The sequence below is a fragment of the Eptatretus burgeri genome, chromosome 17 (assembly GCF_056783735.1).
Source record: "Eptatretus burgeri isolate ZD-2024b chromosome 17, Ebu_testis_v1, whole genome shotgun sequence".
NCBI classification, from domain to species: domain Eukaryota; kingdom Metazoa; phylum Chordata; class Myxini; order Myxiniformes; family Myxinidae; genus Eptatretus; species Eptatretus burgeri.
In genome coordinates, this window is record NC_140977.1 from 60,618,562 (window position 1) to 60,636,568 (window position 18,007).

Below are 18,007 nucleotides of genomic sequence, written 5' to 3' on the forward strand. Positions count from 1 at the left end.
TGTAAAACGCTGGCACACGTCGAATACGGTATGGGTAAGTTGTGTATACGTTAGGAGCACGCCGAAAAACAATGAAGTACACTGTCATATTCCGTGGTACGTCTAGTACGTCGTGAAATTTCAAGCATGCTGAAAATTTTACGACGTACTCAACGTATGGCTTACAAGTTCTGCATACGCTGGCATAAGTTCTCGGCACGCTTCGCGATCGTTGACGCACGTCGGACACACGTTACTTGTAAGTTACTCATAAGTCGAAACACGTCGAGGTAATGTTTAGCGTACCCGAAACTTAATTTTTAACCTTTGAGTAACGTGCTTTGAACCTATGTGTTGCGTGCTTCGAACCTATGTGTAACGTATCTCAAACGCACATTGGCGTATGTAGACTAATTGGATTGACGTCTTCCGGATGACCACAGAACTTACTGAACGTGTTTTTAACTTGCAGCTACCGTATAATGGCGTATTGGCAGCGTTTGGGGGAATTGGTATATACAAATGGGCTTCACAAGAGGAGCCCGTCAGTGTTCCAGACTCCATGTTGAGTAGATGTCAATGTCAGTAGCAGTAGCAGTAGTAGTAGTTCGAGAGAATTTCGTGATGCCGATGTTAGTATTAGTAGTAGTAGTAGTTCGAGAGAATTTTGTGATGTCGATGTTGGTAGTAGTAGTAGTAGTAGTAGTAGTAGTAGTAGTCGTACTTTCAAGTAACGTGTTGCGAAGTGTGAACAACGTTCGTGTAGCGTGCTTACAAAACGTTACTCATAGGTTAGAAATAAGTCTCAGGTACGCTAAACATTACCTCGACGTGTTTCGACTTATGAGTAACTTACAAGTAACGTGTGTCAACGATCGCGTAACGTGCCTACAACCTATGGCCAGCGTAGCGGAACGTGTGAGTCATACGCCGGCATACGTCGTAAAATTTCAAGCATGCAAAAATTTGAGGACAACCCAAAAGTACAACGTTTAAAGTCAGCGTACTTCGACGTATGGCAGTGTTTTTCAGCGTGGTCTTAACGTATACAAAACGTACTCATAACGTATTCGACGTGTGCCAGCGTTTTAGACAATTTTTTTCATAAATCGGGATACGCTGGCTAAATCGTCAAGGTGTGACAGCCCCTTTACGTGTTCGATAAGATGGTGTAAAAAGCCACTGCGTCAACGGCGATAACCTTCCGGAATTGACGTTTTTATACGACGTTTAAAATCTTTATTTTATTTAAATTTAATTTGATACCTGTACGATGCATCGGGTCGGCTGTTCCATGAACTCCGTGGTTTATAATTTTAATGAAGAAACCTTCATGTTTTGTTTGCATGTTTGTGTGGGAATTAAATTGAAGACGTTTTTGTTTTGGCATGGACTGCTGCTGACCGTGCAGCCAAGCGTGGCCCATTTACTGTCGTCTCGGGCCGTTTGAGTCGGTGGCCAGTCCATTTTACAATGAAATATTCCTCCTCGTTCTCCCTGTCATTATAACTGTGGAATGCATAATGAATACAGGGAGCTCTTGATTCCATCTCTTGTTTATTTTTAACGTAATTGTGTTTTCTAGGTTGAAATTGCAGTGAAGTTTTTGAAAAACTCTCGTGTTCAAAACAGCCCACTTGATGCAAAAAAATCCTTTCTCAGAAAAAAAGGTACGAAGCACAAGCACGTGAAACGAGGGAACCATGTTCACGTGTTAGACCATTTTAGACCTTTTGGAGTTTTCAAAGACCCTTCAGACCCCCTTATTCCCCTTTACACCACTTGCATCCCTTGACGCTATTGACCCTTGAGCCTTCAGTCCCTTTTAAACCCCTTAAGACCCTTTAGACCACTTTGACTTCTTATATTCCAGTAGATAAGCTCAGAATTGTTCAAATAATGATGGAAGCATGAAAAATGGCATCGAACTATTTCAATAGCTCTTCCATTGAAGGTGAAGGACGTTGTGTTTTCACCCCATTCTGTCTGTTTGTTTGTCTGTGTCCAAGATATCTCAAAAGGTTGTGGATGGATTCGGATGAAACTTGGTGTACAGGTTGGGTGTGACAAGGAAGAATTGATTCGATTTTGGTGAAGATCCGGATCTGGATCTGATAATTTTTTAATTGATTCTTCACCATTGAGAGATAGGGCTAAACTAATATATATCACGATATCTCAAAAATGTATTGGGCCGGATATGTTCTCGTGGATCAGGCATTGCGTGTCGGAGGTGTGCGCTCTTCCGAGTGCCCCTTCTAGTTATATGTCGAATCGTATAAAAGCAAGACCCACGTTGGATCATGCCCCCTAAAAATAGTATTAAGATTTTCAAAATGCGCAAATCCTGGTGAACATCCTCTTTAATATAACAATGTTGTTAAAATGTCTTATTAAAACCTAAATCAATGTTTCAGAAGATAAATTATTTTATTACATTATTGGATATTGCAAGATGTCCTTGTTTTACATTAATTGCCTTCTGACATCATGTAGTTGTAAAGGAATTCCGAGGGCATCCAGTTTCTGAACCAAAGTTTGACACCATGTGATGTGTCATGTCATCATTACAAGTTTTGTGTACAATCTTACAAGATACTCATTATATCATACCATCTTTTTATCGGTTTACATGACACTCATGGGCCTGAAACATTCGAGGCTAAATGTACACATGTAAAGGCTTTTGTTGCCATACCACACTCAAACACACACATACAAACACACACATACACACACACACACACACACACACACACACACACACACACACACACACACACACACACACACACACACACACACACACACACACACACACACACGTACATTTCTGATTCTAATATGCAGTTTATTTTCACCACACAGGATAACATTTTGTGGTATTATACATAAAAGATCATTATAAAACAATGCATGGTGTGACTGAACACGGGCTAAACACTTGCATAACCTGTTGATGTTCATTATTTGACTCTGATACAGTATGTTTACTTCTGAACAACACACACAAAAAATATACTCCGATCTAAACGCTTACATGACATCATGAATTTACTCCTGATGATGAGAGTTCCCAGCACAATAACACAGAGCTGCACATTGAAGGCTCGCCTTGCAGCACTTGCACAAACCCCTGCAGGCTTTGTGACATCCAGAGCGAATCGGTTTGTGATGAGACGTCTACGCCTCAGCGAGGGTGGTCCACACCGGTGTCCGTCTGTCGTCTTGGCAGGAATGGACTGGGTGACGAGGCTCGTCCCCGGATGTGGCCTGCTTGGAAGGTAGCTCTCTTGATGTGTTCACAAAGTGCGGCCTGGCGAAGAGGGATGTTTTTGATGGACCCAGAGCTTTGGGCAAAACGTGTTTGACGTGCTTCATTAACTCTGCTCGATGAACACGTGCGGCTATACAGGAGTACGACAAACCGTTCAATTTCTTCCCGATCTTTGGCTGAGACGACCTGTGGATTTGTTGATGGATTACAGAACGCCGGTGTGGCGGCTGAAAATACCCTCCATGTGTCACGTGCTGATTTTTTTTGCCTCGTCCACAGAAGGCTAACACGGTGTCGCACCCAGTGAAGGCATGGAAGAATGGCAAATCAGCGCAAAAGTCGGAGCTCAAGCTGCTGGCAATGATATGTACAGGTGTATACCTTAAATACTTCCCCACTCCAAAGGCAATCCATAGTTCTTGAAGATCGAGTTTTGTCATGTTGGAAACACAAAGAACAACTATCTGCATCAACAGTTCTTCTCATCACTCGGCTGTGTCCTTCCTTTGCTGCATGAGCTGCGTGAAGCAAGGCCCATGTGTCGCCTGCTTCATGACTGCATGGTGCAAGTCCATCCTTGTTCAGAGCAGTGGCACTGATGATGTCTTCATTCGATGTCTTTATAGTTGGTTGCCTTCAAGAACCAATGCTTTCACATGCTTTGCCAACAACACAACCGGTTCGATTTTGTTTTCATTCCTCCCGTAGGAAGCTCTGCCAATTTCCAGGAAGCGTTCCATGGTCGACAAGTCGTCGATGCATACCATGTCCAAGCCTCTCTCTCGTACTTTGCTTTCGACCGTTGGGTGAATATCTGTCCCGGACAACGTCGAGGCATTTAACACACTAGAAGCACCCGCTCCCTACGGGAGCCGTCAAGGGGGTCATGTTATTATATTATGCCTATTTTACTCCAAGGGGTCCCAAGATTACACACCCAAAAAATGGTTGCGATCGGTTCAGCCGTTTTTGCGGTACCTGGGAAGACAGACAGACAGAAAGACAGACGGGCAGACGGTGAATTATCATAATTTTGCGCTTGTGACACAACATAGGTGATGAAAACATTTTTGGCATAATCCTCAATTGTCTTGCTCTTTCCAGGAGGTGGCATGATCACAATAACCGCTCCATCCATTATCTTGGCATCCACTTCAGGTGGCTGAACATGTGTCTGTCTCTCTGTCTCTCTGTCTCTCTGTCTCTCTGTCTCTCTGTCTCTCTGTCTCTCTGTCTCTCTGTCTCTCTGTCTCTCTGTCTCTCTGTCTCTCTGTCTCTCTGTCTCTCTGTCTGTCTCTCTCTCTTTCTTTCTTTCTCTCTTTCTTTCTTTCTCTCTCTTTCTCTCTCTTTCTCTCTCTTCGGCGGAGTTCTGGTTCGTGACCGATACGAAGTTTTCCTCCTGAAAATAAAGATGGTGGACATGCTTGATTATAATTGTGCTTGAAGAATTCCCTCAAGTTCCCGTCTCTGAACTGACATGATACATCTTGTATATATGTATATACTCTATGTATCATGTCAGTCCGAAGTTTTCGAACCCACAACAAATATACAGACACAGGCAATCTTTAATAAATAGGGGTTTTATGGACATAAAGGAAATAAATCAGTTGTGACATTAGAACATGAGGTAAACTAAAGCCACAGAACGTACAACTAAAGAACTAACACACAGAATGTACAACAAGGGGAGGGGGGGGTCAAGTCAAGCCTTCTTCGGTCAAGCCAACTGCACTGCCCTCGCCCTTGATCATTCTGTTCTGTTGCTCGTGATTGTGATCAAGAGCTCTCGATGAAAACAAATGATTTGATTTCTGGATTACAAAATTTCCCTGTCGGAACTGTTCATAAACATTGGAACGTTTCAATGGGAGGGCCAGCACATCTCGGATGTGCACTGGAACCCATTGGGCATCGTTGCGTTGATCCTTGGAACAAGTTTTCCAAGTGTTGGTTCATACAGTGAAAATTTTCCTTTGGGAATGGACAGTATATATTGATAACCATGAGCTCGAAATGGAAAACTGCACCCCACAAATTGAACTGTGGATGTAATGATGATTGTTCAGCACTCCATGTTTGAAAATCCTGTGGTTCATTCTCGCCATAATCGGTGCCCAGTGTATGTTGCATACGCGTTCATCTGTAGAGTCGACAGAGCTCCTGTCACCTCATGAACGTAGCGTGTTCTGATGACGTGTGATGCTGTCAGCATTGCGTCTGCCTTCCCTGGGATAGTTAGGTCAGCTTGAACTAAGGCTGACGTCCACCACTGTCTTCCAGCCACTTCCCAAGCGTTTTCAAAGTAGCCATTTCAATATGTAGTCCTCCCTTCATCACATCAACAACAATGGGAGTCTGACCAGGGTTTACATGTTCATCCGCATTTTGGATGACCTTCATAGCATGCAGAATATTTCCTGTGCCAGTGTGCCTGTTCATTGAATAAGTGCAACAGTGCTGTGAGAGCTCATGGCCCAGTAAGTTCTGGTTGAAGAGATGCATGGAATGTGGCCGATGACAAATAGTCTTTCTCATCAAGATGTTTTATCAAGAAGCTCTTTCATCGTGGTCAGCCATTCCATCTCTTTGTTTTTTTTTTTTTGTCTGTTGCAGAAAGGATAACATCAGAAGCAGGTTTCATTGGGCCATGTGTTTTTGGTACATGAGGATGATTCGACTGAATTGTGACAGGTTGGATATCTGCATATGATCCTGGAAGTTCAGAAATTATTTTTGTTTTGACAATATTTGGATTGAGCACGACAACACCGCGATCATTTCCAAGGAATTCAGGACTTGGGTGCTGGGTCATCAAATTAGCTGTTCCATGGAATGAGTCGGTGGCAGTTCTGGAGCTGGGATTGTGATTGATGTTCTCGACACAACCAGTGGTGAACAAGCTTGTCTTGAGTTTTGAAAGACAAACGACCTGTTCATTTTCATCCAGTGAACATCCGCCATTGCTGAGGTCTGAAGATGTCTGCATAATTTGGTCAGAGGAAATTGAGAGTCCCAATTGGGAGAGTTGTCCCCTCTAAATCTTTGCCTGCTGTGGGCATGAACTGCCAAGCTAATGAACACCGTAATGGTGTTGGGGATTCTTTACGGACATTATGCGGATTTTTGTGGATCCAGTTCATACATGCTTTACACAGTTCAAATAAATAGTTGTGAAATAACAAGTGCTGCACTTGTGCAAATGTTTTCATAGCCAGCTTGGTCTGTGATATTGTTGTGGGCCGGGTATCGGCGACGAGCACGACCGCTAGTTGGAGCAGCAGAGTCGACTCCACCGAACACCCGGAATTCAGATCGTTACTCTCGGATAACTCCGAAGCTACGGGTCCCTTACAGGACCGTGAATCGTCAATAATTCAACCGCGTGGGACAGGGTTATTTGCCAAACTTCAAAATACCTAGAGGCCCACGTGGCAAACTACCGAGGGAGTCACACCCTCGACGGAGTTCGAACGGGACGAGCCGTTTCCGTGCTCGACCCGTGCGTAACCCGAGCGGATGGTTACCGAGGTCCCGTCAGTCCAAATGCACAACTACTGCAACAATGGCCTTTTTAATCACCCAACACGCACCGTGCTAAACCAATGAAGGAAAGTACAAAGACGAGCTGAAACATTCAAAAATAGGGGTATTTATTTACAATCGGTGGGAGGGAATACACAAAGAGCAGAGTTAAACCGACTATAAAGGATGCAAATAATGTCCAGCAAAAGCACTTAACCAGTTGCTACTTAAACAAGACAGGCTCACACACAGCCACACCCAAAGTAAAGAGATGGACCTCAAGGGTCTTTATTATTCCTTCAGCTCGGAGGAAAGTCAAGCTGAGGGACGAGAACGTGGCTGGCTACCTGGCCGCGAGCGTGCGGCTGGACGTCCACAACTTCCTGGAGCTCCAGTCGCCAGAAGACTGACCAGGGCAGCCAGGCGCAGACCAGCGACGAGATCAGGCCAGACCAGCGTCGAGCAGACCAGACCAGCGTCGGCAACGAGATGGGATCCGAGCACGCGCTTGAGTAGACGGGGCACAGTTATTTCTTCTTTCTTTTTTTTTTTTCCTCCTTCTCAGGCACAGTCCGCTCATGCGTGGCCTGCTCTCGTTGGGCGGACCGCGTGTCGCGGCTCCGCCTTCTCGAAAAGGACCGCCCTGGTTCTGACCCGCTCATCGCCCATTGGCCGAAAGGGGCACCAAGTCCACTGATTGGACCGGGGGGGGGGGGCGTGACTGCCGTCGCGGCCAACCGCCCCTCAAACAAGGAGAGGAATATGGTCCTGCGTGGGCTGCGCCTATTGGTTGACCGTCGGCAACCTCCCTCGCATCCCCCGGATTGGGCGAGAGAGACGTCAGGTCCTGGTGAACTCCGCCCACGTACGTGCTGACACGCACATGTGCAATGGTGCCGGTGGAGGATGGTGGAAGGAAGCGAAGGCAGATGTCTGTTTTGTTGTTAAAAAAATCCTAACTATCAAAATAACTGCACAGCGCATGAACATCCAATTCCCAAGAGACTAGGGACGGGACCCTTACGAGAAACACACACTTACCAATATAACTGAGCTATAGGGGACGGCTGTCTGTGTGTGTGCACAAGGCTTCCAAATTCGTACCAATATTTGTTCCATGCAGTCATTGAAGTAACGGAATGTAATGGTTAAGTTTTAAAAATATATTGTCACCTCGTATCATGGTGCCAGGTATAGTGTTGTATGCTACATCGTACGTACCTATCCAAACCAGGTGTTGTCTCAATTTATGTCCGTTCTACTGTAAGATTATCAAATTGTGCACTACCTGGTATGAACTAGATTACATAATTTGATGATTCAAACTTCTTTCAACTTTACGATTTATTAAATACTCTTCTGGCTTTGTTCATTTGCAAAGATATCCATCATACATTTCAAAAAGCCATTTTACCCGATCACGTACAATATACCAGGTGGGTCTTACTTTTATTTGAATCTACATATCATAAGGTACTTCATTCACAGCTTTGCTGCTTCTTTCACGATTTGAACAATTCCTCTAAAATATGACAGTTATCCGCAGAACTATGAAAACATTTGCACCCCTTAGATCTCTTGACCCTTTGATCTATAGACCCTATAGACCCCTTTAGACCCTAACTACTCTTGGAAAATGCCCTTTAGATCTTTAGATCCCTTTACTCGTGGACTATTATTGAGCTCAAAAGCTCAGAGTCAAAGGTCAAGGTCACATAAAAATATCACTTTTCATCCGACTGACTTAAACTTTGAACAGGGTTTGCATATTGGGTCAAATACCTGGTTCACCAAAAATCAGAATAATCAATTTAGCCTTTTTGACGTGTCAATGGTTTCCATGATAACAATTTCACCCTATTATAATCAAATGGCCCTTTTGTGACTTTATTATGAGCTTATCTGGAATTTAAATTCCAGGTAAGGTATTGTCATTGTGCAACGTCCATCTGTCTCCTATTTCGACTTCTCTGGCCTAACGTGCCGATGCGGCTGAAATTTGGCAGCAACATTCCTCTCGTGGCTGGTAACAGGAATTGCAACGCCCGTTCCGGTCACATGACTTTAAGTAAGTAAAATGGCTGACTTAGTAAATTTATTCAAAAATCTTCTCCAGACCCACCGGTCACAATGCTACCAAATTTGGGTAACAACATTAGGCCAGGGTAAGGATGTTAAATTGCAGAGGTCATGCCGATCACGTGACCAGAAGTGTGTCAAAATGGTGGTCGTGCAAATTCCTTCCAAAATCTTCTCCAGGCCCATCAATCAGAATGCGACCAAATTTGGTTGCAACATTAGGTTAGGGTAGGAATGTTCATTATATTGCGGAAATCATGCCGATCACGTGACCGGAAGTCTGTCAAATTGGCTGACTTTGTCAACTTTTTGGAAAATCACATTAATTCATTTTAAAATCTTCTTCTCCAGACCCACCAGTCAGAATGCTACCAAATTTGGGTTACAACATGAGGACAGGGTCGTGATGTTAAATTGCGGAGGTCATGCCGATCACATGACCAGAACTGTGTCAAATTGGTGGACATGTTAAATGTTCGGGAAAATCGTGCAAATTCCTTCCAAAATCTCCCTCTCCAAAACCAGTCAGAATGTTTCCAAGTTTGTGCTACAACATTAGGAGGAGGAGGAGATTGGGACCATACTCTGTGCAGAGCGTTGGTGCTGCTTAAGCAATCTCCTTGGCGATTGGACACAATCCTGGACGGGTCGCCACTCCGACACACGATACAAGCATGCTGGCACTCATTTTGCCAACCTCGGAAAGATGACAGGCCGAGTTAACCCCACCTGGTATTAATTCAACAGCTGAGCGGGATTTGAACTCAGGACCCAAGGATCCAAAGCCCGCCACCCTCACCATTGAGCCAACACCAGGCATAACATTAGGATAGGGCCCAGATAAGCTGCATGTCCAGTGGTCCTACTTTTAACCATACCTCAGTAATTTTTCAAGATATCAAATTGAAATTGGCACAGCTTATTTGTACGTATGTGTTGTATATGTGAGGAAAATTTGGTGAAACTTAGTCAAAGGTCAAGGCCATTTGAAACGTGTAAAACACCTTTCGACAGCAAAAAAATGTATCGACCAAATTTGTGATTCATAATAATCAATCATGAAAAACACTTGATAGGTCAAATTTTCGAAATTACCAAGTTGCTGTTTCCATGGCAGTTGTTTGCGTTTCGCAGGTATTGTGCTACACACGACATCTTTCTCATGTTTGACATTGTCGTCTCATGTCGTCGTTTGATGGCAATTCAAGTTATACCTGCGAACTACAAAACACGTGCAGTGTTTCATGGGCAAAAGACGGGACATTGACTAGATGATAACATCAGGGATTGATGGTTCTAATTGTGGATAAAGAGGCTTTGGGGTTTTTTTTATTAACTTAAATGCTGAGACACGTTGACTCTTTCCTGTATACTCCATGGTTCTATGTTGTGAACATATTGAACATTGAGTTTTGTAGAGAGTGGGTATGTACAATTTGAGAGTTCAGTTCCATGCGATGACTTGTTTTGGGAAAAGGTTAGCCACAACAGTGGAAAACACTCGTCAACGTCAAACTTTTCTTTCAATCTTTCCATTTGAAGTTAATTTAGAGGATGTTTCCCCAGGTTTATGTGAAAGTGAGATCGATGAATCTCTAAAACGGAGTGGAGATCTTTTACGAGTTGATGGTCAGTCTCCATCTCCTTTTCACACAGAAACCTCCAAAACACACCAAGGTACATGATCTCTGTATACAAACATCCAAATTATAACACGATACATGATCGCTGTATATAAACATCCAAACTATAACACGGTACATGATCTCTGTATACAAACATCCAAATTATAACACGATACATGATCGCTGTATATAAACATCCAAACTATAACACGGTACATGATCTCTCTATACAAATATACAAATTATAACACGGTACATGATCTCTGTATACAAACATCCAAACTATAACACTGTACATGATCTCTGTATACAAACATACAAATTAATAACACGGTACATGATCTCTGTATACAAACATACAAATTATAACACGGTACATGATCTCTGTATACAAACATCCAAACTATAACACGGTACATGATCTCTGTATACAAACATACAAATTAATAACACGGTACATGATCTCTGATTACAAACATCCAAACTATAACACGATACATGATCTCTGTATACAAACATACAAATTATAACACGGTACATGATCTCTGTATACAAACATCCAAACTATAACATGGTACATGATCTCTGTATACAAATTAATAACACGGTACATGATCTCTGTATACAAACATCCAAACTATAACACTGTACATGATCTCTGTATACAAACATACAAATTATAACACGGTACATGATCTCTGTATACAAACATCCAAACTATAACACGGTACATGATCTCTGTATACAAACATACAAATTAATAACACGGTACATGATCTCTGATTACAAACATCCAAACTATAACACGATACATGATCTCTGTATACAAACATACAAATTATAACACGGTACATGATCTCTGTATACAAACATCCAAACTATAACACGGTACATGATCTCTGTATACAAATTAATAACACGGTACATGATCTCTGTATACAAACATCCAAACTATAACACGGTACATGATCTCTGCATACAAATTAATAACACGGTACATGATCTCTGCATACAAATTAATAACACGGTACATGATCTCTCGATACAAATATCCAAACTATAACACGGTACATGATCGCTGGATATAAACATCCAAACTATAACACCGTACATGATCTCTGTATAAAAACATCCAAACTATAACACGGTACATGATCGCTGGATATAAACATCCAAACTATAACACGGTACATGATCTCTGTGTACAAACATCCAAATTATTACATGATACATGATCGCTGTATTCAAACATCCAAACTATAACACAGTACATGATTGCTGTATATAAACATCCAAATGATAACACGGTACATGATCTCTGAATACAAACATCCAAACTATAACACCGTACATGATTGCTGTATATAAACATCCAAATGATAACACGGTACATGATCTCTGAATACAAACATCCAAACTATAACACGGTACATGATCTCTGTATACAAACATCCAAACTATAACACGGTACGTGATCTCTGTATAAAAACATACAAACTATAACACAGTACGTGATCTCTGTATACAAACTATAACACGGTACATGATGTCTGTCCACTGTGGGTTGACGCTCTTCTTGTCGTTCTGTCTGTGTTTTGTCCTCTGCGTGCCAAATGACGCACAGGTCACCGTCCAGTTACATGGACACGCCGGTTTATGTTCACCGTTGCTGGTGCTGGCTTCCTCATTGGATTCTACCAATTGTATAAGGTACGATGATTATTCTTGGACTACTCGGACTCTTTGCTGTGTGCTGATGTTTGTATTCCTTATAAAGTAGTGAAGAAAGGGTTAATTCCTGTCTACAACATGAATACCTGGTGGATTTGTACGAGCCGACGTGAGCTTGAGCACTAATAACGGTGTCTTTCGAGCAGGCACAAAAGGCTGCGAGCAAATGACCTTTGAGCAAGACAACAATTTCCATATCATTGGTTCAACAATGGGAATTACCACGTTGTCTAACGAGTGATTGGGCACAATCCTGGGTCTTCCAGGATAAAATGGTCCACAAAAAATGTTTTTACGTCACGTTATCGGTCGCGTGATTCGACAGCCGTATATATATATATATATTTTTTTTAAGCCTTCAAAAATCTTACGCCATAAGAATGCAGTCTTGTGGTGGCACGCCATTACATCCTCCTGCGTGAGAAACCATTTCACCTTTTTTATATAGTCCTGTGGAAGGGGACTTCCATGGCCTTGTCTTCAAGGCGAGATTGCCATCTCCAACCTGGGGATAGCGTGACGGACCATTCCGCTCATGTCCCTCCTGTAATTTGGCCCATCCTCAGGAGTTAATTAATTTCTGGCGTGGCGGGACGCGTCAGCAAGGCCTGTCGACCCGACAACAGCTAAACCATGGAAGCATACTTTAATATACAGAATGTGATCTCCCCCCTCTCATCCTCCATAGTCTTTTTTTTGCTCGTCTGGAATTTAAATTCCAAATAAGGTGCCGTCATCACACACCATCTGTCCGTCCATCCGTCTCCTTTTTCGCCTTCTCCGGCCAAACCGCCGTGCCGATGCGGTTGAAATTTGGCAGCAACGTTCCTCTCCTGACTGCTAACAGGAATTGCAAAGCTCGTTCCGGTCACATGACTAAGTCGGTAAAAATGGCCGACTTCGTAAACTTTTTCAAAAATCTTCTTCTCCAGACCCACCAGTCAGAATGCTACCAAATTTGGATTCCAACATTCGGCCTGGGCCCACATAAGCTGCAGGTCCAGTGGTCCTATTTTTTTTTTTTTTGTGGCTCATCATGCACCCTCTTCAAAGTGAGTGTTTTTGTACCTCGTGCCCAGTGCAGTCTGTCTCACACGTACATCAGTTAGTTCCGTGTTTGCAGATTTGTCAGACGTGGTTTGGACGTGTCGAAGGCACGATGGACAACATCAACAGCACAGGTAGGATCCAGCTTGGCCTCCTCCTACTCTGTGTTTATAAACGGGTCCGTGTTTCTTGACCAAGTAACATTTCATTGAAATTTAGAATTTGCGTATTTTCTCTCAATTTTTTATTCTTATTGTTAGCAGTTTGTTCAATGACTCGCTGCTTAATTTTGTTTCTTCTTTTGTTGGTTATGATTAGAATAAAAAAAAAAATTGGTTCTCTCCTTATAAACCCCACCACCTGCACGGGGCCAAATAATTTCATTGTTTTTGCGCATCTCACGCGGAATGAGAGCGAGGTGGTTGTGACGACGACGACGTTCACGATGCGTGTTCCTCATCAGCACGGCTTTGTGCTGTTTTGTGCACAATAAACCCAGGATTGTGTCGATCGATTTTTGCATGAAATGTATGCTGGTTATTTTATGAGATTTTTCGATTTCCCCAACTTGTCGATGATGGGTTTCCTTCTTCCATTTGGAACTGAAGCACCGACCGAGAACTCTGTGAACACAGGCTCGAGCCCCCGGTCGGTGCACACGATTGTGTTCATGTTATCTTCCCATTCTTTTCTCGACATTCCAGAATCGATCGATCAAGTCCTCGTTCCGTTTGTGTACTTTAATTTCGCTAACCCCCCTTTGTTTCGGTGTTTTCACACGTACCCGAGGCAGTTTGTGAGGAACCGTGTTGCAAAATGGTGAGATGGTCTCTTTGGCCCTCCGACGTGCTTGGCAAGGCGATGGCGTTGCCGATTTGGTGGATTCCACTCCGCTCGGATTTGTGAGACACTGATGGCGCGAGTTTCTGGAGTTTCATTTTTGGCGTCATAGATGGTGTTCGGATTGTAAGGTTGTCGTTCTTGTACGCCGTTCCCTTACGGCGTTGGCTTCTCGATGAGCTGAGTGACCTCCACCTTCACCGGTCATATCGAACTTCATGTTCTCTTCCGGATTTGTCCAGCTCTGTTGCACAGACCGAATTGATTTTTCTCACTAAGTTTGTATTTGTTTGTTTTTGTTTGTTTGTTTGTTTGTTTTAATGCATTTTCTTCCTTACCAGTGAGCCGTTTACAAAGTGCCGTGGATGATTTTGCTCGCACGATGGCAACACAAGCTCAGATTCAACGACTGGTACGAGTTTCTCTCTTGTCACGAAAAAGTATCGGTTCAAGTGGTCCTTCCTGCTGTTTTCTCCCAGGATTGTAATATATTGTCACCCAAAGCTTTGTTATATTATACAGGGTGGGCTGCAAACATGCGACATGCTTTGGACCAAAATAAGTGCATAATTTTTTTTTTTTTTGCCATCCGTTGCATCATTTTTCCTCTGTAAAGCAACAAACGGCAATCTCCGGTGATCTTCAACTTCGTAAACTTTCAAAAAGCATATTCAATGGTGTTGATAGTGACCCACTGTGGAAGACGCTGCAGATTTATGGCTTTCCCGAAGGAATCGACGTCATCTTCAGATCTCTGGACCGAAACACCGAGTGATTCGAGAAAACATAGCCGAGAAACAACGGACCCTTTTGCTGTTTCTCCAGGTGTTTGATGGGGATGCACCTCACATGCTCTTTGTGGTATCAATTGATTTTGGTTTGCAATGTACGGAGATTGCCTCACATTGGGAATTTGGTGGACCATCGGGAAACTGGGAGATCTGAACTTGGTCGTGATATTTGTCTTATAAATGATAATGTTCGGGAAGTGCGAACAAAGACGGCTGACTTGGGACAAACGTTGAGGAAGATCGGACTCAGAATTAACGAGTTGAGCAACAATATCATCACTTCAACCGTTACCGATCACGTTCAAAACTGAAGAACTGAATAACGCGACAAATTTTCCATACTTCGGCGGCAGCTTGCAAGCACACGGACACAGATTCCAACCATTAAAAGAAGAATTGTAAAATCAAGCGGTGCCTTCGAAAAGTCGAGCACTGTGGAAATGTGAGGTCGTCAGGGAGAATACAAAATGGACGTTATTCAACAGCATTGTGTTATCTGTGTGTTGCTGTCGGGGGTTGAGACCCTGAGAACCACCAAACATATTGAACGAAAACTTTTTTAACCTTCCAATGTCAGTGTTTGCGAAGATGGCTGAACATGAAGTGGTTCAATGACGTCTCAAATGAGAAAGTCCTGAGAGAAGTGAATGCCCAACCACTGACGACCATCACGAGGAAGGAGAGATGGACATATCTGCGGTACGAGACAGCATGTGTGATGACAAACTTCCAAAACAAGCTTGGAGATGGAGCACAAGTTTGAAAACAGAAGAGAGGTGGACCCGTGGGGACTTTCAAAAGAACCGTCTCCACCGAGGCCCAATACGTCACACTTCGAGTGAAAGAACTGGAAACGGCGGCCCCAGGACAGAGCTGAATGGCTTTGTCCCGTCTCCCTCCGCCTCGTGTGCCCAACGGCATGGGGAGACGATAAAAAAAAATGAGAGGGGAATTTGTTAGTTTTTGTTAAAATAAATAAACTTTACCCAACATTTGTATGTATCTCTGTATGACTATTATCAGGATTCCAAACTTGTTCCATTGTTGTGGCCCACCACAACCACAAGCTCTTTGTGTATGAATGTTGAGAACAACACTTTGGACTGATGAAAGGAATGAGAAAAGAGAATGAGGGATGTTCATAAGGTTCTCGGTTCTGTAAAGATTTGTTTCATTTTTAAGATGTATCGTCGGTAAGAACCGTTTTCTCCCTTTTTTGCTGAATGTATAACATTCCATGTTTGAAAAGCTATCTGTGTTTGCTTCCCATTACAGCCATCTCAACAGGACCAAAGCCTTGGTGAATTGAAGGCAGAAGTTCATTCATTAAAAAGTCTTTTGTTGAGCAGGTAAGGTTTCTTCACATCGTTTTCGGTCAAGTTGATGAATCTCTCTCTCACTCTCAATCTCTCACACGCACGCACACTGGCTCTTTCAAAAGAAATTTTAAGCCGGTGGTCCCATTTCCTTGCACTCCTTTGTGGACATAAAATTCCACGCTGCCTTTCATAAAGAATAGGGCATTTTGTGCTGACGTTCCCTCCAAACCATTTGTCCGTGTTATTTTAAATTTGACAATTCCCCCTTTTTCTCTTGATTCCACACGTGATTGATCGTAACATCGTTCGCAACGTTCTTCACACTTCAAATACATTGTTGAGACATTTTCTCTTTTCAGGAAGCATTTTCCACCACCCCCATCGTCCATACTTCCTTCTTGGCAAGTGGCAAAGTCTGCGATTGCTTGTGACCTGGTGACGGATGCAGATAATTGTTCCATCATTGATCCTCGAGCGGAGGAACTACCAATTATTGAGACCGAAAGCAACCGAAATGATGCGATTGAGAGTGCTGAAGTAAGCTGATGTGTACAATTATGGCTCGAATGAATTATTTATTTATCCAGAACAATTGTCTGTGTTTGAATATGTTTCCGATTTAATTACCCTGCGAATGAACACAAGTGGCTGTAAAAACAAATCCTGACCCTCAAATTTGAATGATAACATAATGTGAGTGGTTACAAGGAACTTCGACACAGGAGGAGGCCATTAGGCCCATCAAAGCCTGCACTATTACCAACCTATGGTTGTTTGTCCATGCTCCATCCTTTTAAATGCCGAGCATCGAGCAAAGAAGCAGCACATAGCATTTTTAGTTTTTGGTTTGACTTGGCTGGGATTCGAACCGCTGAACTCCCCAGACTCGGAGCAACTGCTCGAACCATTACAGCACCGAGTCTGGTTTTTGAAGTGGTATCAAGTTCCGTTCCGTTTATTCCGATGCTGGGAAATTGGAGTCCCGCTTTGCAGTGCTCATTGTGCTTGTGCAACATTTATACCTGAAAACCATGACCGTTGGTCTTGGATTAGGGCCCTGATGGAATGTGCTTGGGGTGTCGCCTTGCTGTGTTCCAAGAGCTCTCGGTGGTTCATTGGTTGCTTCAGCATAAAGTGATGTGGACAACCCTACCCTTTTATTGTCACTCTTTTTTACGGCCATCCCAAGTTGCCCTGAAGGCATTGAAAGTTGATCACAAAGTTTGGATTAGTGGCACATGTAGACCGGACCAGGTTGGATCAGCAGATTAGCCGACCGCCCCCGTCCAGCCTGGATGTAATTAGTGCGCCAGGTGTGTCTTCTGAAATGATCACATGTTCCATAAGATTTGGAACCAAATCATTAACACTACTCCTCTCAGGTAGATTTAAACCCACAGCAATTGAGAAACCAATCTAGTGGGCTCTTAATACTCAGCCAATGTACCCATGTATTAACGTGATATCTCCAATCAAATGTCCTTGTAATAAACACAAAATTACATTTCACTCCTCTATGAGAATTAGTTTAAGGCTCATGGACAAGCTGTCACGCACAGACAACGCACAACGTATATATCAGACAACATTGCCATTGATCTTGGGGGAAATTACTTCCAAGAACACACTGGGTGCTGCTGGTGCCATCTTATGGCAGCACTTTTCTCTCTGCAGTCAGCGAGGCACTTTGAGGAAGAAATGTCCCTCCCCAACGGATGCTAATCCCTGGTGTTTGTCTGTACTTTCACCTCTACGTGTGTGTGTGTGTGTGTGTGTGTGTGTGTGTGAAGCAAG

At 43.1% G+C, this 18,007-nt stretch overlaps 1 protein-coding gene across 2 annotated transcripts in view; it reads left to right on the forward strand.

The window, feature by feature from the left end:
- The window catches only part of PEX14 (peroxisomal biogenesis factor 14), a 41,575-nt gene extending 23,858 nt beyond the window's left edge, over nt 1–17,717 (forward strand). The window contains exons 3-9 of one of the 2 annotated variants that reach the window (XM_085863192.1): nt 1,565–1,649; nt 10,427–10,537; nt 12,110–12,195; nt 13,340–13,397; nt 14,445–14,515; nt 16,170–16,243; nt 16,573–17,717. In XM_085863192.1, the coding sequence (XP_085719318.1) occupies nt 1,565–1,649; nt 10,427–10,537; nt 12,110–12,195; nt 13,340–13,397; nt 14,445–14,515; nt 16,170–16,243; nt 16,573–16,759 (672 nt within the window). In that variant the 3' untranslated portion in view covers nt 16,760–17,717. The remainder of the gene's footprint in view (nt 1–1,564; nt 1,650–10,426; nt 10,538–12,109; nt 12,196–13,339; nt 13,398–14,444; nt 14,516–16,169; nt 16,244–16,572) is intronic. The other variant, XM_085863193.1, reaches the window with a different exon arrangement.
- The last annotated feature ends 290 nt before the right edge of the window (nt 17,718–18,007 follow it).